Source organism: Chenopodium quinoa, unplaced genomic scaffold (genome assembly GCF_001683475.1).
Source record: "Chenopodium quinoa cultivar QQ74 unplaced genomic scaffold, ASM168347v1, whole genome shotgun sequence".
NCBI classification, from domain to species: domain Eukaryota; kingdom Viridiplantae; phylum Streptophyta; class Magnoliopsida; order Caryophyllales; family Amaranthaceae; genus Chenopodium; species Chenopodium quinoa.
The window spans coordinates 6721365-6747526 of record NW_018743252.1 but is presented as its reverse complement, the minus strand read 5'-3'; the positions used below and the strand labels follow the sequence as shown (position 1 = coordinate 6747526).

At 34.7% G+C, this 26162-nt stretch overlaps 1 protein-coding gene across 1 annotated transcript; it reads left to right on the top strand.

Annotated features, from left to right (window-relative positions):
- Positions 1-12493: 12493 nt before the first annotated feature.
- Positions 12494-19729, top strand: LOC110735121 (ABC transporter I family member 19-like). The gene is made up of 6 exons (XM_021915273.1): positions 12494-12900; positions 15618-15778; positions 16900-16951; positions 17953-18089; positions 18670-18756; positions 18861-19729. The coding sequence occupies exons 1-6, from the start codon at positions 12741-12743 to the stop codon at positions 19149-19151; spliced, it is 888 nt and encodes a 295-aa protein (XP_021770965.1). The 5' UTR covers positions 12494-12740; the 3' UTR covers positions 19152-19729.
- The last annotated feature ends 6433 nt before the right edge of the window (positions 19730-26162 follow it).

The window sequence follows — 26162 nt, the reverse complement described above, 5'->3', positions numbered from 1 at the left end:
CCATAAGCGAGAACACTTTTGTTCTAATACTCTAAGTTTTTGGTGTAGCCCCGAATAAGCTTCGGGGTAGGGGCTGTTCGGGTTGGGTCTCGAGGGTGAGCGCCTTGGAGGGTTGCGCATTTGCGAAGCTCTACGCTTTCAAGTTCGAGCTCTAAAAGGAGTGAAGCATGCATCAAGGGTATGATTGTCTTTCTCTCTCTCTTTGTTAATTAATTATGTGATTATTAATTAATATGCATGTTTAGTTACTTTAATTTGTGTCCAGATTTTGGGAGGGTTTCATTCCGCGTAATGTTGGACACTACGAAACCCAACAGCGGTATCTGAGCTGCGCTCATTTAATTATTGTAACTAATAATTAATTAAGATGATTTAAATGGATTTAAATTTTTGGTTTTTCTTTCTAATTAGATTAGAAGCTCGTTTTAATTAGTTTTAATCTCGTTTTAATGCTGATTTTGGCTCAAGAACCCAGATTTCGACCCAAAAATAGTGAATTTTGGGTGGAATCGATGTTCTAAATGAGTTTTGATTCTCTTTGACGGTTGTCAAGAAGCCAAAATCCACCCAAAAACATGTTTTTCGAGGTATTTTTCGTTTTTGACGAAATTTTTTAAATCTTTAAACCTTGGATTAATTATGGCATGTTAATGTTAGATTATGTGTTAGGTTACATCATTAATCTACTGCAATAATAACCCTTAGTAAGCATGTTTATGAATTCATATTTGGTGCTTAATTTGGTGAGTTCATTTTTCACATAAACTTGCAATTTCACATTTTTGCAAATTAATTGCATCATGTGTGAATGTTTATGGTGAATTTGTAATTTTGAAGTCCCTAAAAATGTTAAAGATCTAATCTTTAATTTTTTATTTGGTTGGAACTTAACTTTCTAGATTCCATGTTGAACTAATTTTGATTTAATCATTTTGAGTTGATTAAAGTCTAAAAAGTTCAAAACTTGTGATTGAAATTTAATATTGGTTGTGTTTATTTTTCCAACCCCTTTAATTTTGTCAAATCTCATTATTAATTATGTTTGGTTAAATTAATTGTGAGAATAACCCTCAATTTTTGTAACATCAAGTTGAGCCAAAAATAATTTAAAGAATGGTTCTTGAATTCATTTTGGTTTGTGCACTAAAAAAATTGAATTTATTTAAGTTGGACTTATTTTATTTTCATTTTTGCTTAATATTGGTTCTAAAATTAATTTAGAATTAATTATTTATATCACACAAAAATCGGGATAAAATCTCGAGGCACAAGCGCGTAAAACGAGGCACGAAACCCTAAGCATCTCTCTTGGCAAGCCGGGCTGCTTGTGCAGCCCGCATGTGGCTGCCAAGGATGCGGGGTGGTGTATCATTGGTGCGCTGCTAGTGCATGTGTGCGAGCAGCCTTGGTGCACTCCTTGGTGAGAGAATGGTGTGTGCGTGGGCTGCGGCTTGCAGCTGCTAGGCAGCATAGGCCACGCACAGCAGCAAGCCTTCGAGGCCTTCACTTGCATGCACGCAAGCATGCTAATGCGGCAAGCATAACACGTGAGCGATGTTGTAAGTCACTCCCACGTGCTTAGCGTAGCAAGTGGCTGTGCGGGGGGCAGCAACCATGCAAGGCACCTAGGCTCGGTGCCTAGCAAACCGAGCCTTGTGGCTTGGTGCTAGATACTCGGGCATTGAAGGGCTATGCAATTTTTTGATTTTTGCCGTTTTAATTATTTTATTTATTATTTTAACGAGGCTAGGCCTCGGTTTTCCCAACACTTGCAAAATAATTTGGCAAAATTTGGGCAAACCGGCTTAATTAAATTAATTGGATGAATTTTAAGGCCTAATTTTAATTAAGTTGGATGCAGAATTTAGTGGGAGCTTCATTAATTACTTGAGCTAATTTTATTGCGTTTAATCACATAATCGGTTAACAACTTTGACTAGTTTTAATTAGGCGCGTTAATTGGATTAACCACCTAAGTTAGTTACTAGTTTGTGCGTGTTATGCATTGTTACATGTTTTACGTTGTAAAATGCATGGGCCATTCACATATAGTGAATGGATGAATGGAATAAATATTCTATCACAAGTTTTATGAAATGGCAACTAGTGGGGTCCGATTAGGATAGTAAATATGGACTACGATCCGTTATGTATTTTTGTAAATCTAAATACGGTCTGTGTACCGTTGCGTATTTTTGTACCTTAATATTTAGATTAGTCCTAATCGTAAGTACTAGTAGTTGCATTATTAATTGTGATGTCTCGAAGATGGCGATTCATAGAAGACGAGGCCGAGATGATGTGATGAAGACCCATGAAGACTGAAGACTCAAGGGGTCATGCTAGTTGCCAAATGCATCTTGAAATTATGCTTTATATATTTTGATTATATAATTGCGATGTTAAATGCATGTTTAGGATTTCGAATGTTGTGATGATTAGTTTAGTTCACTTAAATCAACCAACATAGAAACCCTAAGTCCCAAAGAAAATTGACTTAAATTTGCCATTCCAAAATGACACTTACGGAACTAATGAGAATAGTAATGGATTGTGCCAAATTACATCATTACTACTTTCCTAGGGAAGTAAGGTATGTTGGTGGGCTTGCCAAAGCAAGGCATCGCATACATGTTAGTTTTGGTTAGACTCAACAATATCGGTAAGGAGTCCTTAGATGTCGTGGCAATGGAGATAAAACGTCAAGAAAGCATTACATGCAACGTTTTATCGAACCAAGAGTAGCTTAGAGCTATTAGAAATTGGATTGCTTACCTTAAAATATTAAGTGTTAAGACAATCCAAAGCATGCTTAATCACTTTTTGATTTTTGGGGTCTTGGAATCGTTTTATTCTTGCCTAAATGGGACAATTTTAAATGTGTGGATAAAACGCTCAATAAGATTGAAAACTTTGCATGTATGCTTTAAATTTCAAATTTATTGGTTTATGAATGGTTTTTCATTGCAAATTCTTTCAATTGTAGAAATCATGTCTGCAACTAATACCAACAACAACCAATTTTCCCTTCGTTCTATTCTAGACAAGGAGAAGTTGAATGGGACAAACTTCCTTGATTGGCAAAGGAACTTGCGCATAGTTCTTATGCTAGAGAAAAAGGAATATGTCCTTGATGAGGAAATGCCCGACGCTTCCAATGAGGAGGTCACTCAGGCTACCCTAAACTGATGGCACGCTGCCTATTGGGATGTTCAATGCATCATGTTAGCCATAATGTATCTGGATTTCCAAAAGACCTTCTGTGGAAAGGAGATGGCTTTTGATATCATTTCAGAACTTCAGAATATGTTCCAAGAGCAGGCCCAAACTGAGCGGTTTGAGACCCATAGGCAGATCCTTGAGAGCAAGCTCAAGAAAGGAGAGCCAGTTAGCCCACATGTACTTAAAATGATTGGATTATTTAAGAAAGGCTCGATGCTGGGTACTCAATCGAGATGGCAATTGACATTATTCTCCACTCGTTGCGTAAAGGTTATGACCAGTTCAAGATGAACTATAATATGCATAGCATAGAGAAAACTGTCACCGAGCTTCATGGAATGTTGAAGCAAGCCGAGCAAACGCTTAACGATGAGGGGAAGCATAATATGCTTATGGTCAAGAAGGGCAAGCCGTTCAAGCGCTCGGGCAAGAAGAAAGGTTGTAAGGGGAAGGGTCACTAGTAGAAAATAGTAAATGGGAAGCGGTTCAAAAACATAATTGGAAGCGGTTTTTGAACCGCTTCCCATTAGGGGGCTTCCCATTGTCGCTTTAAATGGGAAGCGGGGTTCAAACCGCTTCCAATTTAAAGGGAATTGAAAGTTGTTGTATGCTGAACCGCTACCAATTATGACTTTAAAAAATAAAAAATAAAAATTGATTTTTTTTTAGCAGAAATTAATACACAAATAAAAACCATAAGTATAAAAATTTATATTTTCATTAATAATTAATTGTAGTATTACATGATTAATATTCAACACCAAAAAAAAATTGCAACCAATATTAAAACCACCCTAATCCGCCACTATCACAATCGAAGCCACCAGCCCACCCCCGCAACCAAAGCCAATAGCCCACCCCCGCAATAAACGCCAGGATCCCACCACCGCAATAGACGCCAGGATCCCACTACCGCAATAGACGCCAGGATCCCACCACCGCAACCGACGCCAACTCGCATCCAACCTTCATAAAAAAAAAACCAGAAAAAATTTGAACCAAGAAAACATTAATAAAAAGATTACGAACCCAGAAAAAATTAAAAAAAACGCATAAAAAATTAATACGAACTCAGAACAAATTAGTACGAACCCAGAAAAATTAGTACGGAGATTACGACACAGGAAAAATTAATAAAAATCGCATAAAAAATTCATACCTAGAACAAATTAATACGAACTCAAAACAAATTAATACGAACCCAGAAAAATTAGTACGGAGATTACGACCCAGGAAAAATTAAAAAAACCCAAAAAAATTACGAACCCAGATCCAAATTAATACGGAAATTACGAACCCAGAAAAAATTAAAAAAAAAAACCATAACAAATTTGAACCCAGGAAAGATTAATTACGAACCCTGAAAAAATAAAAAAAAAAGAACCAGAAAAAATTAAAAAACTAGATTTAAAAATAAAAACATTAAATAGATTAGATCTAAGTTAAAAAAAAACCCAAAAAGAACCTAGGAAAAATTAAAAAAAAATATATACGAATCCAAAAAAAACAAAAAATTAGATCTAAATTCTTACCTAAAAAGCTCGGTGGTTGCTTGGTGGGTGGTTGTTGTGGGCTGCTTGGTGGTTGCTTGCTTGGTGGGTGGTTGTTGTGGACTGCTCGGTGAAATCGGAGAGATCTGGGTTATGTTGAAGCTGTGAATTGGGAGGATGAAGAAGATGAAGAAAGGAGAAGAGAGAGCAAACGTGAGAATGGAGGGGAGACTGGGAGAGAGGACAAAGAAATGAGGCATGAATGAGAAAGAAGATGGAGAAAATTGAGAGGAGAGAGAAGAAGGCAGTGAGAAATGAGAGGAGAGAGAAGAAGTGCGTGAGAAATGAGGGGAAGGAGGAGAGAGAAGAAGGCAGTGAGAAATGAGAGGAGAGAGAAGAAGTGCGTGAGAAATGAGGGGAAGGAGGAGAGAGAAGAAATGGGATTTTCATAGTAAGCATCTTTTGGAAGCGGTTCACTGTACAAACCGCTTCCAATTACACGATTTGGAAGTGGTTGAACCATAACCGCTTTCCATTTGCTTGATTTGGTTTTTTTTTATAGGTGTTTTTGGAAGCGGAATTTAATAACCGGTTCCCATTTGTGGCTTCCAATTTACTTTAATCTACTAGTGGGTAAGAAGACCTTTCCGCCTAAGTCAAGAGCTTCAAAGGGCAACAAGGATAAGAAGGTAGCCTCTTCTCAATCCGATTCCGAATGTTTCTACTGCAAGAAGAAGGGACATTGGAAACGGGATTGCCTCAAATTCAAGGAGGATAAGAAGAACAACACCCTTGCTTCTGGATCAGGTATATATTTTATAGACCTTAACTTACTAGCGAAGCTTCATGGGTATTAGATGTCGGATGTGGCTCATACCTTTGTTCTAATGCTCAGGGACTAAGGAAAAGTAGAAGGCTAGTGAAGGGAGAAGTGGAACTCCGGATTGGCAATGGAGCAAGGATTGCTGCCGTATCCGTTGGAACACTTAGTTTGTCTTTGCACTCTGGGCTTGTTTTAGAACTTGAACAATGTTATCATGTTCCAAACATTACCAAAAACATTATTTCAATTTCGGCATTGGACGCTAAGGGATTTGAATTTCAGATAAAAGACAATAGTTGTTCATATTATCTCGATAATGTTTTATATGGTACGACACATTCAGAAAATGGTCTTTATGTGCTTTCTCTAGGAAAACAGGTTTATAACGTTAATGATACCATCAAAAGAGCTAAGACCATTAAGTCGAATCAAACCTACTTGTGGCATAGTCGTCTTGACCACATTAACATCAAACGCATCAAGAAACTTCTTCATGAAGGGATTCTTGATTCATTCGGCTTAGAGTCGTTTGAAAAATGCGAAGGATGTTTATTAGGCAAGATAATAAAGCAACCATTCTCCAAGTTGGGAGAAAGGACTAGTGACTTATTGGGTATTATCCACACGGATGTATGTGGACCAATGAGCACAACCGCAAGAAATGGTTATCACTATTTTATCACTTTCACATACGACTTTAGTAGATATGTCTATGTCTACCTTATGTCGCACAAATATGAATCTTTCAAGAAATTCAAAGAGTTTCAGAGTGAAGTGGAAAATCAGCTTGGCAAGATAATCAAAGCACTTCGATCGGATCAAGGTGACGAGTATTTGAGCCACGAATTCAACGATCATCTGAAAGAACATTATATTCTCTCATAATTGACACCTCCTGGAACTCTACAATGGAATAGAATGTCCAAAAGGAGAAATCAAACTTTGTTAGACATGCTTCGATCAATGATGGGTCTTAGCAATCTTCCTATCTCTTTCTGGGGACATGCACTTTTAACCGCGGTACTCACTCTGAACCGCGCTTCGTCAAAAGCTGTCGAAAAGACTCCATATGAATTATGGATGAAGAAACCTCCATGATTGTATTTTCTTAAGATTTGGGGTTACGAAGCATATGTCAAAAGACTCATATCTGACAAGCTTACACCAAAATCTGATAAGTGTTTCTTTGTGGGCTATCCAAAAGAAACCAAGGGGTATTACTTCTACAACTAGTCTGAGAACAAAATATTTTTTGCTCGAGACGGTGTCTTTTTGGAAAAGGAGTATATTTCCAAAATGACAAGTAGGAGGAAAATCGAACTTGATGAAGTTTGAGAGGATGAGCAACAAAGTCAATCTGACAAAACTGACAATCAAAGTGCTTTAAAAGCAGTTGTTGACACTGGTCAGAGTCAAATCGACAATGTGCAAAGTCAAAATGACAATACAAATGCTCAACCTATTACCATGCGTAGGTCGCAACGGCCAAGATCTCAACCAGACAAATACCTCGGTGTTGTCTTAACCGAAGATCAAGACATCCTAGTTGTGGATGGAGATGAGCCAGCAACATACAAACAAGCTATGGCGAGCCCCGACTCTATAAAATGGCAAGAGGCCATGAAATCTGAGATGGACTCCATGTTTGAAAATCAAGTCTGGGACTTGGTTGATTTGCCTGTAGTTACACACCTATCGGTTGCAAATGGATTTTCAAATTGAAAACCGACAAAGATGGAAATGTATATGTATATAAAGCTAAATTACTGGCAAAAGGTTACAGGAAAATTCACGGCATTGATTATGATGAAACCTTTTCGCCATTCGCCATGCTTTAAGTCCTTCCGGATTATCCTAGCAATTGCCGCATATTATGATTATGAAATATGGCAAATGGATGTCAAAACCGCCTTCCTTAATGGGATTTTGGGAGAAACAATGTACATGACTCAATCGGAAGGTTTTGTTGATCCAAACAATGTTAGGAAAGTATGCAAGCTTAAGAAATCCATTTGTGGATTAAAGCAGGCAAGCAGAAGTTGGAATCTGCGATTCGATGAAGCCATTAGTAAGTTTGGTTTTATCAAGAATCCAAATGAGTCTTGTGTTTACAAGAAGGTCAGTGGGAGTGACACCGCATTCCTTGTCTTATATGTCGATGACATATTGCTCATTAGACATAGCATTCCAATGTTGGAGTCTATAAAGGCTTAGCTTCGAAAGTGTTTCTCAATGAAGGACTTGGGAGAGGCAAAGTACATATTGAGCATGAAGATGTATCGGGATAGATCTAAAAGGATGATTGGATTGAGCCAAAGTACCTATATTGATAAGGTACTGGCACGATTCAACATGGAGGAAGCCAAGAGAGGCCACCTAGCCATGTCACATGGCATAACTCTCAGCAAGAAACAGTGTCCGAAGACACCTGATGAGCGAGAGAGGATGAGTCTGATTCCATATGCTTCGCTTATTGGATCAATCATGTATGCCATGATATATACTAGGCCGGATGTATCGTATGCCTTGAGTGCTACGAGCCAATACCAATCAGACCCAGGAGAGGCGCATTGGACTGCGGCCAAGAATATCCTAAAGTACCTGAAAAGGAACAAGGATAAATTTCTGGTCTATGGTGGGAGTAATGATTTGGTTGTTGAAGGTTATACCGACGCAAGCTTCCAGACTGACAGAGACGACTTCAAGTCACAATTAGGATACGTGTTCTGTCTTAATGGAGGTGCATTTAGTTGGAAGAGTGCTAAACAAAGCACAATTGCAGACACTACAACTGAAGACGAATACTTGACAGCTAAGGAGGCAGTTTGGATTCGTAAGTTCGTTGGTGAACTTGGTGTTGTCCCCTCAATAAAGAGACCAATAGACCTCTACTGTGATAATAGTAGGGCTATTGCTCAGGGCAGGGAGCCAAGGGAGCATCAAAAAGTCAAACATGTCATGAGGCGATTTCACATGATAAGGGAATGGAAACACGAGGGTGAAATCAGAATCTGTAAGATTGGAACGGACGACAATGTAGCCGATCCACTCACTAAACATTTGTCTCAAGTGAAACACAACAAGCGCGTTGCGGCAATGGGAATCAAGCACTTGGAGATTGGCTATGAATTCCCCATTTATGTGTTTTAATTATGTTGTGGAGATCTTAATGTAAAACATCATGTTAAAACCATTCATTTATGGAGTAATTTAATTTTTCTATAAATTATTATTCCATTTTTATTTAATTGTGGTTTAGAATTAAATAATGAGTCCATTCAATTTGAACTTTCAAAATAGGGTATTAAGGCCATGTCTTGGATAAATAAACATCTATTAAGTGAACATTGAATGTCATATCGAAATCATCCCTAATCGAGGTCATTTGAAAGTTGGACGACTAATAACCGCGTGAGATTAGTGTGTAGTATGATTTATAGCACCGTTTCTTGTGCTACAAGGACATGATTGTCATATCATTTTCACAGGTATTAGTTTGGAACTATACCGAATCGAACTATGAGTATACTTTAAGAGATTTGACAATCGTCATAAGTATATTGCTCATTATAGCTATCGGAATCTCTTTCCTCGACCATGAGTATTGTAAGTTCTCTTGTTTGAGTACTAGTCCGTTTTGATGCTGTCAAACGTCTGCCGTAAATGGGGGTTATAACGGCAACACTCGAGCAGCTAGGTCCTCTTAGTAAGGGAAGCTAACAATGTAAGACTGGGAATGTCCCCCTATTAACAATAGGGAACATGTCTTTGTTGTTTACAAGGCCTCACAAAGAGCGAGACTGTGAAAATGCATGGTCGTGCTCAGATGGATTTTAGAATTCATCTGCTTATTGACAGTCGAACTCGGAAATCGAGAAACACTTCTGGACTTAATAAGGATGACGAAGAATCTTACCTTATAGTTCATGAAGAGACATTAACTGACATAGGAAATAGGCTATACACTAATAGCGCACTTGTCCGTAAGGACAAGTGGGAGATTGAAAGGAATGGTGTCCTTCGAGCAAGTGTATTATCCCGATAGAGGGTTCAAAATTATTAGAAAGCTAATTATTCAATGAGGTCAAGTGATTGGGGTTGGAGGCCGCTTCCGATCAGTAATATTAATGCATAATTAATATTACAACTTAATCTTGACTGAACCCTTTGGGTCACACCCAATCGAGTAACCAAACCGAAACGACGAATTAATCCGAAGGATTAAATTAGTCATTAGAGTATTACGAACGAGACGTCGGATTCCGAGCTTAGAGCGTCAGAAACCGAGCGTCGTTAGTCGAGTCCAATTTAGGAATCGACGAGACGAGAAATCAAGCAAACAACAAATATACCCCTAGCCTCGGAATGCCCCGAGTAATCCAAGGACCAAGGGCATTATAGCTAGCTAAGGCAACCGCACCATGTTGAGCTTGCAGGCAGCTTATGCATACTAGCATTGCAAGCTAGCAGTGTTGGCTAGCTGGCTGGTGTGGCATGGCCAGCATTGCTGGCGCACTAGGCGTGCTAGCATGCTAGTGCCTCGAATACAGAAGCCCGCAAGCATTGCAGCAGTTAGGCGCTGCCTGGCATAAGCAACGCAGCAGCCCGCATAGCGTGCATGGCCTGTTGGCTGTGCGTGGGAATATGCGGGCCGGTGCAAAGGTCATGCGTGCAACGTAGCGTAGTGCTAGGTTGTACCTAGCACTAGCATCGCAGCAGAAGCAGTAGCATACAATGCATACGTGGGCTGCGGGCTATGCATGCTTGCGTGCTGGGCTGCGTGCACGCATAGCGTCCAGCTAGCAGGCCTAGCCAAGGGGCCAGGCCGCCAGCTAGGCAGCCTTGGCGCCCAAGGCCGACAGCTCCAGCTAGCGCGCGTGCGGTGGCTTGTGCTTGGGGAGCCGGTTTTGTGTGGGTTGCTTGGGGAGCAAGGGGAGGGTGGTCCCCCCTTGTGGTCTTCACCTAACCCCTTGCTCTCCACTTGACACTTGTTGTTTGTTGATTCATTTGCTTTTTTATTTGATTTTTGAATTAAATTAAATTGAATAAATGCATTTTACCAACTCTCCCACATTGATGGGAGATTGGAATTCAAGGGCTCCCATCCCTGTAAATACCAATCATTTGGCATTGGGAAGGGACACTTGAGTTGTGAACTTGAAAGGATCTCCACAAGCGAGAACACTTTCGTTCTAATACTCTAAGTTCTTTTGTTCTAGCCCCGACTAAGCTTCGGGATAAGGGTCATTCAAGTCGGGTCTCGAGGGTGAGGGTCGTTGGAGGCTTATGCATTTGCGAAACTCTACGCTTCTAAGTTCGAGCTCTAAAAGGAGCGAAGCACACATCAAGGGTACGATTGTCTTTCTCTCTCTCTTTGTCAATTAATTATATGATTGTTAATTAATATGCATGTTTAGTTACTTTAATTTGTGTGCGGATTTTGGGAGGGTTTCATCCGCGTAGTGTTGGACACTATGAAACCCAACAACACTTCCATACTATTAATGATTCTCATCACAACAATTCCTTTTATCATACTCTGGATCCTAACAAATTCTCGTATGAAAGTAAATATTAATAACATCACTATCAGATCACTCAAGCTTGCACATGGTATTGAATTTAAAAAGGCCAAGAATCCAATAGGTTTGCAAACTTTAGAGAAACGAGAAAACAAACAAAGCAACACCAACCAATTGTAAAGAGAACAATCAATTTAAAGGAGGGTTTTAGCGATGAAACATCATTCCTGTGATAAGAAAGCAATATAATGGATGGGTTTGAACCAAATCTACATAAATTCAAGAAGAGAGAAAGTACAAGTGTTAAAAAATTAAGTGATAGTTTGATAAATTAGACCATTGAGATTATTATTATTAAAATTAATGGAAAACATCAAAATTTGCCTTTTGAAGAGAGAGAAAGAGAGAGGGGTTTGTCGTAGAGAGAGAAAGAGAAGAATGGAGTTAAAGAAAGAGAATGGATAATTCTAGATGTGTAGGAGACATGGAGTATTCAATCCGAAGTAAGTGATTGAATAGGTGGGTAATTATGCATATTAGAGTAATAAGGGTGGATTTCTAAGTTAAAGATAAATAAGAGGATTGAGATATAATTTGGGCAATTAAAATCTAACCATGAGGGTAAAATGGTAAAAAAAAAGTTTTAATATAACAAGAACATTTAAAATGTGAAAATGAAGGAAGACTTTTTAATGACTACAACTTTATTGTAGCCATTGTAATTAGTTTTAATCTTGACCCTTTATTTTTATGGATCAATCTTGTCTATTAAACCAACTTTTTTTTCCCTTCAGGTTATATATATATATATATATATATATATATATATATATATATATATATATATATATATATATATATATATGGATGCTAGTCGTCTTATATACCTGCAACTCCTAAGGTCAAACATAGAAAATGTATTGTTCATTTGACCATCATACATGTATTGTATGTGATCTTTAACGTATGACACTTTATTTTTGTGTGATTGGGGTATTAGATATTTAGATCATCCTGGCAAATACAAAATTAGAGAAATGAACATTGATTTTGGTGGAATTCCTTCTAAAATAGATATTTCCAAATCAAAGTGGAGAATTTACTAGGTTACCTTTTTTTTTTAATTTTTTTTATATATAAATATCTTAAAAGTCAACTAAATGAATAAATAGTTTTGTTAATTGAAGGGTTGAGATTCACTTAATTATAGTGGACACAATTTCATTGTAGCTATTACAAAACTGTCGTTCCAAAATGAATAGTGGGAAGAACAATTGAAATAATAATTTTTTTGATAACACTCAAAACCTTAATGAGAGAGTTAAAGGAAAAATCTCTCAAATGAGTCCCATGAGATTTAATCTATAGACCTCATGGAACTCTGCCACCTCAACTCAAAAGCAAAACTTTAATAATGGGGTGATTAATAAAATAATTATCATTACATAAAATGCAAGGACATACGGATGCCACAATTTGAATTATGAACCTCAAACTCCACACCCTTATATTTTTCATATTCAATTTTTGGTGCCAAACTCAACAACCCCCAGTATGAACCCCCTTCCATAAAAGCAAAATAGAAGATCTCATAACCAACAACAAAAAAACCCCTCTAATTTCATCTCATACTTTCTCCAATTTCCCTATTTTCACAAATTTAACCAAATCAATCAATCAAAAATGGTGCAACAATTTCAAAATGGATCACCAAATTCAAGCAGTAGCATCAAAGTTCAAGCTATGCAATTCGCTTACCCTGGCCAACCTCCCATTTTCGCCAATTTTAGCCTCGAAATTGCGCCTGGTTCTCGTTGTCTTCTTGTTGGGGCTAATGGATCTGGTAAAATTTTCGTTCTTTCTCTAAATTGTTGTTTCTTTTTGAGTTATGATTTTTTTCCTATTATATGATTGATTGATTATGTTTAATTTTTTGGAGTGTAATTTATTGAGTTATGATTGATTATGTTTAACTTCCTCCGTTCTTTTTAATCGCAAAGTTATATTCTCTCCGTATCATTGCAACATTTTATTTTATGCTGCTTATCTAAAAACTATGCATCCCAAATTGCAATTATAAAACAACTATGTTGTTCAAGTGTTTGATTGTATGTTGTGGTTTATTTGATTGATGATTTTTTCGGCTAAGATTCCAGTTTTTGTTGGTAGATGTAAATTAGTAATTACTTTGAATTGCTTAAGGACTGGATTTCTGTAATTTTTGGGTATAAGAGGGCTTATGCTGATTTTAAAGAATAGGCCTTTCGAAATAAACAACCACAATGTTCAAATCATGTTGTATTTTACATTCACAATTTTTATATGATGGATTACTGCTGTTGCAAATAAGTAATACAAATGTAATGTGTGTGCTTTGGAAGAAAGACCGACAAAATGACAATTATATATAGAAACTACATAGGAGACACATAATAGAAAGAATATATGAATAGTAGTATGCCGATTTAGGTTATTGGGGATGGTGACATGATCACAGACATTTTCAGATGGTTTTTGTTAGAGTAAAATAGTTAATAGGAAATTGAGAATAATATGATGAGTGTTCGGAGAAAATTGAGATAATGATAGCCAATTAAGGAAAAAAGAATCAATTCTAGCTGGGCAATTTTGGTAGAAAAGTGATCTTATTTGTATAAGACCAATGCTTTCTTGACAGAGAAATCTTTGTGAAATTATCAGCTAGTGTGTTAATGTGAGTAGGAAGTAAGCTGTGTGAGACTTCTAAGCATCTTATATTCTTATGGCTGTCTAAAAAACTAGGTTCTTTGCAACGTTTATTACTCTAATATCTTACGGAGATAGCAGATAGGGTTTAGATCTGTAAAACAAAGCTTTTCGAGGCCGAGTCACCCCTACTGTGTGCTGCTTTAGCTGAGACTTTAGTAATTGTACACTGTTTCTTGCATTTCCAGCAATGAGAGGATTTACCATAAACAATCCTCCATCCAGTAATAGATCTAGCAGGACAAGAGGCCAAATTAGATCCAAGTAAACATGCATACTAACTTTGACTGATCCGCATAATAAAATGCCCTATTCCAAAAGTCCATTTAACATAATTGAGGGCGTGATGAAGAGCATGGAGGTGTGAATATCATCGGGATTTCAGGAATTGCAAAGGTGAGGTTAGGTCTATTGCTTGTAACAAAATTGAGTTTCCGAACTGAAGCTCTAATGAACTGGAATTCGGAATTGAATATTCGTTATGAGCTGGTCCTGGTCACACTTAGGCGATAGTGGTCCTGGTCACACTTCCCTCATGAAGAATTGTTGGTATCATTCAGCTCAGTTATAGATCTTGTGGAGTTATAAATATTTTATTGGTCAAATACCTAAGCGTTATGCTAATAGAACATTGAAGACCACTAATCTTTATTGCCAAAAGTAGAGTGTAAAGAATGCTAGAATGAAACAGTTTTACAAAGATTTTAAAACTTGTAGCCAACATATAATCTACATACACTGCTATGATAGTCATACATTCTTCTCTTAAAGAACAAAGATTACTCATTCTTTGACTATTTATAAACCTAAGACTTAAATGTAGCTGTTTTTGTGAAACATTTATTTTTGAGGCTTGCTTTAAGCAATTAAGAGCTATTTATAATATAAAACTTTTGTTGATTGGATTTGGAATCCTTGTTTTATATAAACCTATATATTCATAGAAGTCTTCATGCAAATAAGCTATACTTTCGTCCAATAAATTTGCGGCAAGAACTATAGCTTCTTATATTGTGATAATTTTGAGTCTTTGACCCTGCCTGAGTAAAAGGTATTTTAGAAATCTATGCCAGCCTGCCTTACGATTATTTCATCTAAATGTCTCACTCAGCAATTCATCAGAATTCAACTATACTTGGTAGAATCATATGGATGGAATATCTTTGTTGCTTGCCTCCTTCATACCAATAGCTTTGACCTAACAAGAAGCAAGAGAAGCTTCATAGTAGCTTCTTCCCAACTATAATCAAGATTTAGGTTTTACATGCTGAATGAATTCGTAAATCACAATTCACAACTCAATGAAACTGAGCTGAAACAGAGTGAATTTGAATTATTGCACCTGGATTGGGACTTCCTGCTTTGATAGCATGTAAGAATTAATTCGATCAAGTTTGCTTATACCTCATTCCTGAATAAGTTCCAGTTTTGATTTGCATATGTACGGGATCTTCTGAATTTAGAGGAGAATACAGTGTCCTAATGTGTTAACTCCTAATGATAGGTAAATGGAAAGAGAGAATAGTACAAAGAATCTAACTGGAAAATTTCTCCTAATCCTAACCAAAATTATTACGGTAACAAACTCTTCTGTTAACATGACAAACTATGCCAACTTGGACAAATACCAAAGCATCATGCTGCTGTATAATGATTTCTATCATTCTATGGCCTAACTGCTGCTGACTTGTAAACCCTGACACTGAGCCTTTTATCATAGAAGAGGAAGGCTTTTTGAAGACTATACTTTGTCATCCTTAGTTCCTTACTATAGCAGCTTCAATATTTGATGTTGACATGGTTTATGTCTTATAGGTAAGACTACTTTGTTGAAGATTCTGGCTGGAAAGCACTTGGTTGGTGGAAGGGATGTCGTGCAGGTTTTGAATTCTTCAGCTTTCCATGACACACATCTTGTTTGTGGTGGTGACTTAGCATATTTGGGAGGATCTTGGAGTAAGACCATTGGCTGTGCTGTAAGTTTCTCTCTCTCCCGCGTCTTATCTCTTTACACACACACACACACATATACACTGATACACATAAAACATGTTTTGCAATCTCATAAAATTATACACACTTCCCGACGCCACATGCACAAATGCACCCCCTTAATCATGCATACACAGTTTGTAAGACTGTAATTAGTTGCCTTATATCATGTTAGGCCACCTCCCAAATTCTCTCTAGTTTGTGTATATGTACATGCTTGGGTAAAAATTGCTCTTAAAGGTTCTCATAGTTAATGTTGCTACAAGGTAATTGATTAATAGTAACAGTTTTGTTAATACTTTGACATGGATTGCTCAAGGTGATCTTTTTCTTTCCTTTGTGACCTATGTGGTTACCTTTGTAGATCGTAATTAATTTGTAGGAGAATGAGTGAAATTGGATTAACGTTCATAGTGTACGATGTTTTATTAAAAAATTACTCGTGAACATCTTCATCTTTCACTGATGTGCTTATTTTTACAGTAAAAGGCATTAGGGTCGATCAATTTTAGTTTGTTAACAAGGGAAAATTTTTTAATATTCATTTTCATTTTTCTTTTTGGTAGTGTGGACTATGCACTTGAATCTTAATTCTATAAGGCACATCAATACTATGCATGAAAGTGAGCACACAGGTGTTCTTTTCTTAGTTGTGGTTGGGGAGGGAGTTGTGGAGGTGGGGATGGACTGTGAAATACAGCAGAGATAAGAACAAATGGGGATTGTTATAGACAAATTCTTCAACATATGTTTTATTGCCATTTTTTGTTGATGTGAACGAGTTCCTGAGAGGAATATGCTTATTAATTGTGAAAATTCATATACTCTTTGACATCTTAGTAAATTATTTTTACAAAATATTGTACCTCATCTGAATTACCATTTAAAGCGACAAGAAAAAAATACTACCTCCGTTAATGGTTATATGCAACTTTGGAATTTTTTATATCTCACAAATACTACCCCAAAGTTGCAGATAACCATTAACGGAGGTAGTGATAATCTTCATGCTACTTTTTTGTTTATTGCACCTCTTGCTCATTACTATATATTTTGTTATTTTACAACTTGCAGCTTGTAAGCTTTATCTCATTATAAATTTCAGGGTGATGTTCCTCTCCAAGGAGACATTTCAGCTGAACAGATGATCTTTGGAGGTATATCTTTATCCTTATGCATATTATCGGGCATTTTAGGAACCATTTTATTTGTAGAAATTCTCCCCAGCAGTTAAGTAATGAAGAAAGCGGCTTGAAAACATAATTCTTGTTGCTAATTCAACTCTACAATTACGTTGGATATTTTCTAGCCATCATACTTCAGAGTTGGGTCTATATTAAAGCTAGCGTACCTTCACCCAGTCCAGTTTAGAAATTTCAAGGGATTATAATTGATTGTTAAATTTCACTCACCTGAATATCAAACTAAGCGGGGTTATAATTTGTTTGTGGGCTTCATTCACTTGATCTTCATTTTCTCATGCATAAGAAGATAATGCAAAACTTTGGCAGGGAAATGTCACTGAAAAAAATGATACAAACAAGGCCATTAAATAGGCATTATAGAGCTAAATGTTTTTTTTTTTTTTCGGGAATATAGTGATAGATGTTAAATGTTCTGAAACATATGTTAAGTTAAATTAAAACTGTAATGGCCTTATAAAAAACCTTTTGTTAAAATGGAAACCAAAGCTTAAAAAATCCGTTACAAACTGGAACAACAGTTCAATACCATGTAAAAAGATAAATCTACTTGTGGCAAGCTTATTGAATTCATCCCAACTGACACAAAATCTGTATGGAAGCCGTGGAATGTACAGAATGGCCATGCACACTGCGACTGCACCATTGCACACTTTCCTCTAACAGTCATCAATAACATTCTCTGCTGTTTCTTTTTGTCAAAGTAAGATTTGATTCTGAACTATTTTTGTTGCACAAAGATTCAAATGCCTCATAGCTCCCATGTTGTAAAAGTTATAGATCAAATGGATGCATCATCCAAATATGTAGAAATAGTTAACTGGGAATATTATCTCTTTCATTGCATTAAAAATAGCTTCATATAGCTTGTATCCTAAATAAGCTGAACTAGTAACAGCACCTTAGCGATTGCATTTTGTATTCAGGCTATAAACCTATTTCTTTTTCCACTGCAGTTGAAGGCACTGATCCTGATAGAAGAGAGAAATTAGTTGAGTTGCTTGATATTGACTTACAATGGAGAATGCATAAGGTGTCTGATGGTCAGCGAAGACGAGTCCAAATCTGCATGGGTCTTCTTCATCCCTTCAAGGTATCTTGACTTACAATTATGTTTTTCTGCCTTCTGTCTCGCACTCCACCTTCCCTTCTGGTAGCTTGTGCTTTGTTTCTTCAGTTATCTACTGTTATCTTAAAAACGCTTCAAAATTTTGTTTAAGGTCGAAATGGAACATAGATTAATCCAGTCACGATGAACTTTAAGTCTTCACCTTGCATAGACACAAACTATTTTGTGAGAGAGTGAGAGACACTGGTGATTTCATGATGTTGGCTTCTCTTTCCCCTAGATTTTGATTTTTAGTAGCCCTTATGTCTTCTTTATCCTATTGTGAAACCTGTCGATTGATGTAGATTTTCTTTGAAAGTTGAATTTCCTAGAAGATGAATGTTTAGTGTTTCATATTTTTATTAGTGTTATTGTGTGATGTTGTGACTTAAAATATAGTTTTTGGTATACCTAGCCGGTTAGCTCTAGGCTTTTATAGCCTCTTTTATGACCATGGTTTTTTTCCCCCTCCTATATTCTTTTTCTTCTATACTAATCATTTAATTTTTTATAATCATATGGCTTCATATTTGATTGCCTGATTGGAACTTTTGGTATGTTGCAGGTTCTCTTGTTGGATGAGGTTACCGTCGATCTTGATGTAGTTGCCAGGATGGATTTGCTTGAATTCTTAAAGGAAGAGTGTGATCAGGTATGAGATACTGTCTTTTGCTACCCATGACATTCTACTAGTGCCGGGCAAGTTGCATTTTTTTTCTTCTTTAAAAAATTCGATCATTCTTTGGCAACTTGCAGAGGGGAGCTACAATCGTTTATGCAACCCATATCTTTGATGGTTTGGAGACCTGGGCAACTCATCTGGCCTATATCCAGGAGGGCGAGTTGAGGAGGGTAGAGAAGCTATCAGAGCTTCATGAATTGAAGAGTTCAACCAATCTACTTTCTGTGGTTGAGTCATGGTTGCGTTCTGAGACTAAGCTGGAGAAGAAGAAACCTGTTACCACTACTAATACCCATACCCAAAAATCGTCAGGTTTTGATGCTTCACCATTTAGATCGTCTAGACATATGGCCTACTATCGATGATTCTAACAACAACCTGGGCACCAGAATCAACTGGACCCGTGCCCTATCTTCAAGCTTATAGTGGTGCTAGTATGCAACTAATGCAAATAGTGCCATATGTAGAATGCTTTTTCAAGAGGGCAATGATGTGGCCTTTTATTGGTGTGTCAACCCTGCATAATAATGTAATGTCATACTGAAGCAAAGCAAATTAGCATTAGCCAAATTGAAGAAAGAAAACCTATGACGTGGTGGCGGTCATGAGTTCGAAGATTAACCCAGTTGGTAAATTTTTTGAAAAAATTTGGTATAGAAGCTGTCTTGTTAACTAATCTTGTGCGGAGCTGGACCAGGAATGCACAATGCTTGTATTTCCTTTCAGGAGTTGCTCGGCTAGCGCGTGTGTGTGTTGCACGAGGCAAGCTAGCTAGTGTAATGTGTTCTAATTGATAATCTGCACTGGATGTGATAGTTGTAATGATATTTATCTTATTTGTAATTTTTGTTGGAAAGGAAAAGTAAACATAGAGTGAAATTTGTTTGTACTAACACACTGATAGATTTGAGTTCTATATATATACAGTATGATTATTGACAAACTCAAAATACGTATCAAGAACGAAACTGAACAAACAGTGATCTGAACTAAATTTTTATAATTCTTTAGGAATTGGTCTTTTTAACTTTTAAATCATTGCAATGACAGTAATTTATTTAAACTTTTCTGGGCAAACAGAAGAGGAATTGAGTCAACAAATTAAAATGAAGACATCAAATTAAAAAGAAGGCATCAAACACATTTTAGCTTTACTCTTATATTACCTCTGTTCGGTAATAATTGACAGTTTGACTTTTGCATTATTGATATGCTTTTTGGTAAATTGCTTATCATGATCATGGTTTCGATTCATTCGACTAGTAGAAAAACCTATGAACAAAAGATAATTACACAATCTTAATTGCTTAAATTAGTTAAAACTTATGGTTTATTATAAGGGAATCCTACTTGAAAATGGCTATTTTGGTGCACCAACCACATTCACATATAGTCATATAGATACTCTTGAAGATGAGTTCTTCACAATTTAAGAGGAAAGATGCTCAAGATTCTGTGTGTGTGTTTTTTATTTTTATTTATTTATTTTTTTTTTTTTTTTTTGACAGATCAAGATTTTGTGTTGATCCATCCACTTGGTATTACAAAATAAACGATGAGATTGCTCACTTTAATTTACACCAACTGGCTCCAAAATATAGGTGGCACTTTTGGCAAAATCTTCTTCATCATTTCATTCTGTTCATAATATTAATATAACTAAGAAAGTAAATCCTTTCAAAAAAACACTAAGAAAGTAAATAATACGGAATACTTTATTTTGTAAATAATTTTAGTAAGGGTTGTATTACAACTTTGAGGTTGTAAGATCAATTACAATGTTGTGAGATCAATTTTCGCTAGAGGCTCTTTGAGGGAGTGAGGATTCTCTTTACCTTTTCCGCTAACTTGGAATGAGTTGACATGTACGAGGTTCCAATGCAATATGAACGAATTTAATCTATAAGATTTCAAAGAAACTATTAAAAAAAAATTGATGTAGTAACATTTTGACTTTACCCTATTTATACGTCTTTAGTTAAGTAATGTCATAGTAGATTTTATTGGTTTTAGGCCAAATGTAGGTTAACAAGAAAACAATGTTGAAAATTACAGAATTAAAAGTTTCATAACTGATATATCGTTACAAATTTTCTGGTACTACAATTTTAATATCTTTGACAAACTAATTGACAATGATAAAAAAAATTATAAAAACATCTTTTTAAAAATTATAACTATTGATTAACCTTATGAATGATAGATAATGTTCTATTTTATAGAACTGTATATATTCCGAAAATGAGAATTCATGATCAAACCTTTAGAAAGTAACCCGAAAAAAAAATTCAAGGGACAACTTTTTTAAAATGGGGGTTATATATTGTCATTTTATACTTTGTATGTGTTGATTTTTTTTTTGTGTTTAGAGTGCCACAAAAACGAGTGATGAGAATCGATCCTAAAATTATCTAAAACTAGAAGGGTAATTTGTATGCGTTGATTTGACATTTTTTTTTTTACTGTTTTTAATTTGTAACATATGTGTTGATTTTTATATATTTTTATTATTATTATTTTTTCTTTTTTTTTTTACGAAAAACATGTGTTGACTGATTTGAACTAGAAACTTTGTTCATGATATAGTGAAAAATATCCATAAAATAATTGGGACGACGAACTTCACGCGAAGCAAACAGGGCATGTGCTTTAGAGTAGAGGTATCAATTCGGATGTTTAAATTGAGTTTGATGTGCTCGGATCAGGTCAATTTTTAAAGTTAAGTCATACCAAATTATTGTGTCCACGCGAATTGAAATCTGAATCGGATATCTTTCGGGTCGGTTTTGGATCGGGTATAGTTAAGGTCGGATCGGCTCGGTATGATTTCATGATTTGCCATTTTTTTTTCTCAACTTCTAAATTTTCAAACCTACTGCTTATAAATAAATTTTATATTTTTATTTCTATTATTTTGTTGGATGAAAAGATACACGAGTTTAATTAGGTTCGTGTTTTCTCAATACTTAGATCTAATTGATCAAATATTAAGAAAATTTATATAACATACTTTTATCATGTCCATCAAAAGGAGTAAATAGAAAATTGGTGAAAATTTTTATATTCACTTGGGTGTACAGTGACTTAGAATTATTTTAGGTTATTTTTTAGTCATTTGATGATTAATGAGAAATAGTTATCAAAATAAGTGAAAAATACTATGACCTTGTACTCGGTTGTATATAACAAACTCTAGAGAAATGGTGAACCCTAAACAGAAATTTTTAGAAATCATCAATTTAATTTAATTACATGCATATGGAAAGATTCTCATTATATTTGTAAATAATTGTTACCATTCCACAATCACAAATTCTTATATGTGGCTAGCCACATGGTGCGGCCATTTCACATAATCCATATAAAGCAATTAATTAATTAATTAATAGGGGTTACGGTGATGAATAAATGGGGTTACCTTAATGTTTATGTATGTTATTTAAATAAGAAAATGGGGTTACTCTCTTAAATAAGTAGAATTATTCTTTTATTTTTTAAAACAAAAGAATAGGGGTTACTCAAATAAATAAACAGAGTTACTTATTCTAAATTACTTGATTTAACTTGTATAATGAATTTGGGTTATTCTTATGGACAATATGGGGTTACTCTTATAAAAAAATGAGGTAACTCATACATATAAATGAAAATTACTCTTATAAATTAATATAGCTATACTGTGTAACTAGCTATATACAAGAATTACCCTTCGTCAATTTAATTTGATTAAATATGGAAAGATTCAGATTTTCAATTAAAAAAGCGTTTTTCGGCTTACCCAAAACCTGCCCTTTTTGGGCTGAATCGGGCGTGGTTGTATTTCATTTTCTCTGATGTACCAAAGGTTGGTTTTTTGTTTTTCTGATATTTTTCTTTTCATTTTAAGATTTTAATAAAATGAGCAATTCATATTAATCAGCAGAAAATATTAAGGAGATTAAAGTAAGTAGGGTTATATTCACTTCACCAAAATCGAATAAAAAAAGTACGGTTTGAATGTTTGGTTTAGTTTGAATTGAATTGTTATCTTTATAATTTGAATTATTATGCAATGATAAGATATTAATAATTATATGTAGTATTTGTGGGAAAAAAAAAAATTATGTAGTAAAATAAGATATCGACAACAAAGCAATGTCTATATTAAATATGTAGTACTGTTTCCGGTTTTAAAAGTTTGGCTCACTATTCATGTGGTCAAACAAAAATAATTTTGATCATATTTTTTATTTATACACTAGATATATATTAGCATATGCTCCTTAATATGAATTCTCTAAAATATCAACTTTTTATAATTTTCATTCACACAAATCCAAATACATTCATAGTCAAAAATACACATTGAAAATCACGCAAATACAAAGTGATTAGTCAAACTTTCAGAAACGGAGTGAGTAGGTAGGATATGGTTCATATGCAAACTAACTTTTTACAACTATCATTTACATCTACTTAAATCAATAGTTCAATATCCTACTAGCTACTAACCATTGTTCAAACACCTACCTTTGTTGATTTAGTCCTTGATCTAATATTAGAAACTTAATTAACTAGTAAAGTCAACATTGAGTTAGCTCTCAATCATGTGCTTGAGTTCATCGGTTTCTTTTAGGGATCTGAAGTTAGGTGGTTTATCCTTAACTTGTAAGACTGTCTTTCTGACAATGCCGACTTTTTAAGTTGCCAAAAATCATCTAATTAATCATATTATTAATTATTATTAGTGTATCCTAACTAGGTTAAGATATCATACAAATGCAATATGCATTTCTGACACATCAAAATTGTTTATTTTGTAGTATATTAAATATGGTTGTTATTTATGTACCTTATATTGTAAGCCTAGATCTACCTTTTAAAGTATTTCTTAATCCACAAGAGACTTGTGTAAAGTTTGCATGCATGAAATCCTCTGAATAATGTACGAGGACTACATTTAACAAGTAAATTGAATTAATTAATCTCTAATTATTTAACAAGGAAATTGAATTAATCAATCTCTAAGTAGGGTGATCTTTTCAGTATATGTGTGATTTAAGTATATTGTATCTTTTTCATTAATGGAACTTAATTAATTGTTTGTCTTTTACTCTTTTTACAATAATAACCCGCGTGTGACCCGTCGTTGCACCGGGTTGCTACTTTAAAATATAATTGTTGAGGTTATTCCTCTTTATTTTATTTTTTTAGGCAACATATTTATTTTTTATTCTTTTTTGTGGTCACTTAAATATTAGTTTATTTATGTGTATAAGGAAAATATAAATTACTATGGGATAAGATGTTAAGAATTGCAATCTAGTGAGATGTACAAACTTCTTTTTTTTTTTGGTTGTTTAGAGAGCCACAAGGGCGGGTGATGAGAATCGATCCCAAGATCACTTGGAAACTAGGAGAGAAGCTCTAACCACTTGATCTATCCCTCACTCTCATGTACAAACATTTTTAGGCATGTTTTTTAATATTAGGGTGATCTTTTAATTAAGTATAATGCATGTATGCTTGAAGTATAATGTTTCTTTTTAATTAAGTGTCTGCCTTTCTACAATAATAATATGTATAACTAGCAAGTAAAAGTACATTAATATTAATCTCTAATCAGGGTGATCTTTTAAGTATAATGTACAATTGAAGTATAATGTATCTTTTTAATTAAATGTCTGCCTTTTTACAGTAGTAGTATTTGACAAGTTCTGTTTAAAAAAATAATCTAATTTTTCATCATTTATCTAAACATATTTTGTTTAAGCCTTTATTTATTTATTTATTTATTTGAAAAAAAAAACCCTAAAGGACACTATATTTCATTAATTAAAGTCATACGACATCTACAATAGACAGTTGACAATAATGAAAACAGATTTAATAAAATCAAACAAGAATTAATAATGGAAGTGCTAAGAATCCAAATACATAGATATAACAATACAACAAATTCTTGATTCGTTGCCTCATACAACTTTTTGAGTGGATCCGTTGATACTTCATAATTTTGTGAGGAAGAAAATTCTTGTGATGATTTTGTAACCTGTTATACCCCAAAATTCACGTCTTTTAAAACAATGAGAGTAACCTTTTTAACTTTCAAAACCCAAATATCGAACCTTGGGAGTGTTACTACTATAGTTATTTTCCATAGAAAATAAATGCAAAGCAAAACAAAAATAATAATTAATAAGCTAAGTGGTCTAAATGGAGTGGCGGCAAAATAATAATAGTCATTACATCTAAATTGTAAATAATTTTTTTACAAAAAATAGAGTATTTGCAGAAAAAAGAAATAAGTTCAAAAGTAACTAAATTTTCATAGCTACGTGGTTATTCTAACGTCTCCTCACACGAAACTGAGTACCCTCTTATCAACCTGCAAAAATAAATATAAAACAAGAAAAGAGAGACAAAACTCCCAAAATCAAATAAACTGAGTAATTCCAACTCTATCCCGTAAAATACATAATTTTAGTTCGAAAACATTTGTATATAATACAGATACATAGACATCATAATATTAAACCATTATCAAATTGTCACATAACACTTTATTACTTATTATTATTATTAAGAAAGGGAAAGAGAACGCCAGTAAGTCGGGACTAGTCCCTGTCACCACCTACTTTTCAGAGGGTCGCGCGTAACCCTAACTGGCCATAAAAATAAAACAGGATGTCCCTCGTGTGCACACCCCTCACTAATACCCAGTGATTAGGAGGAAGACTAAGAAACAACATACGTTAATTATTCAAACTAACTAGTAGCAAACATAACTACTAGTGGGCATCGCAACCTGTTTTTCAACCTTTTGGGTTTCATTTCCCTTCTTAATTTCAATGTACATTTTAGTAAATAAAATTGTTCGATCACATTGTTCACAACTATTGCAGAAAGTTAATTAAACCCAATAACAATACTCTAATTTCATTATTATTAGGATAGAATCATTTTACAAGACATACTAATTATTACTCATTGTCCAATAGGCCTTGTAGATCATCCAATACATATAATCAATCATCTAATTTCCAAAATTTTAGGGTTAGTTTGGCATCCCTGTGGTTTTCTGTTTTTCGGTTTTTGACTTTTAAAATCATATGATATATGCTACATTATGAATCAAGAATTAGTCAAACTTATTAAAATCATGATAATTTTAAAAATTGCCCACTGAAAAATGAAAACTATACTCCTAAGGTTATAATTATATAATGATACTTAACTATTAATAAATAATAATAATAATAATAATAATTAATAAATAATTATTAATTATTAATAACTGATAGTTAATAATTTACAATTATTAATTTTTAATTAGTAAAAAATAATATATTAATAATTAGCAATAATAATAATAATAATAATAATAATAATAATAG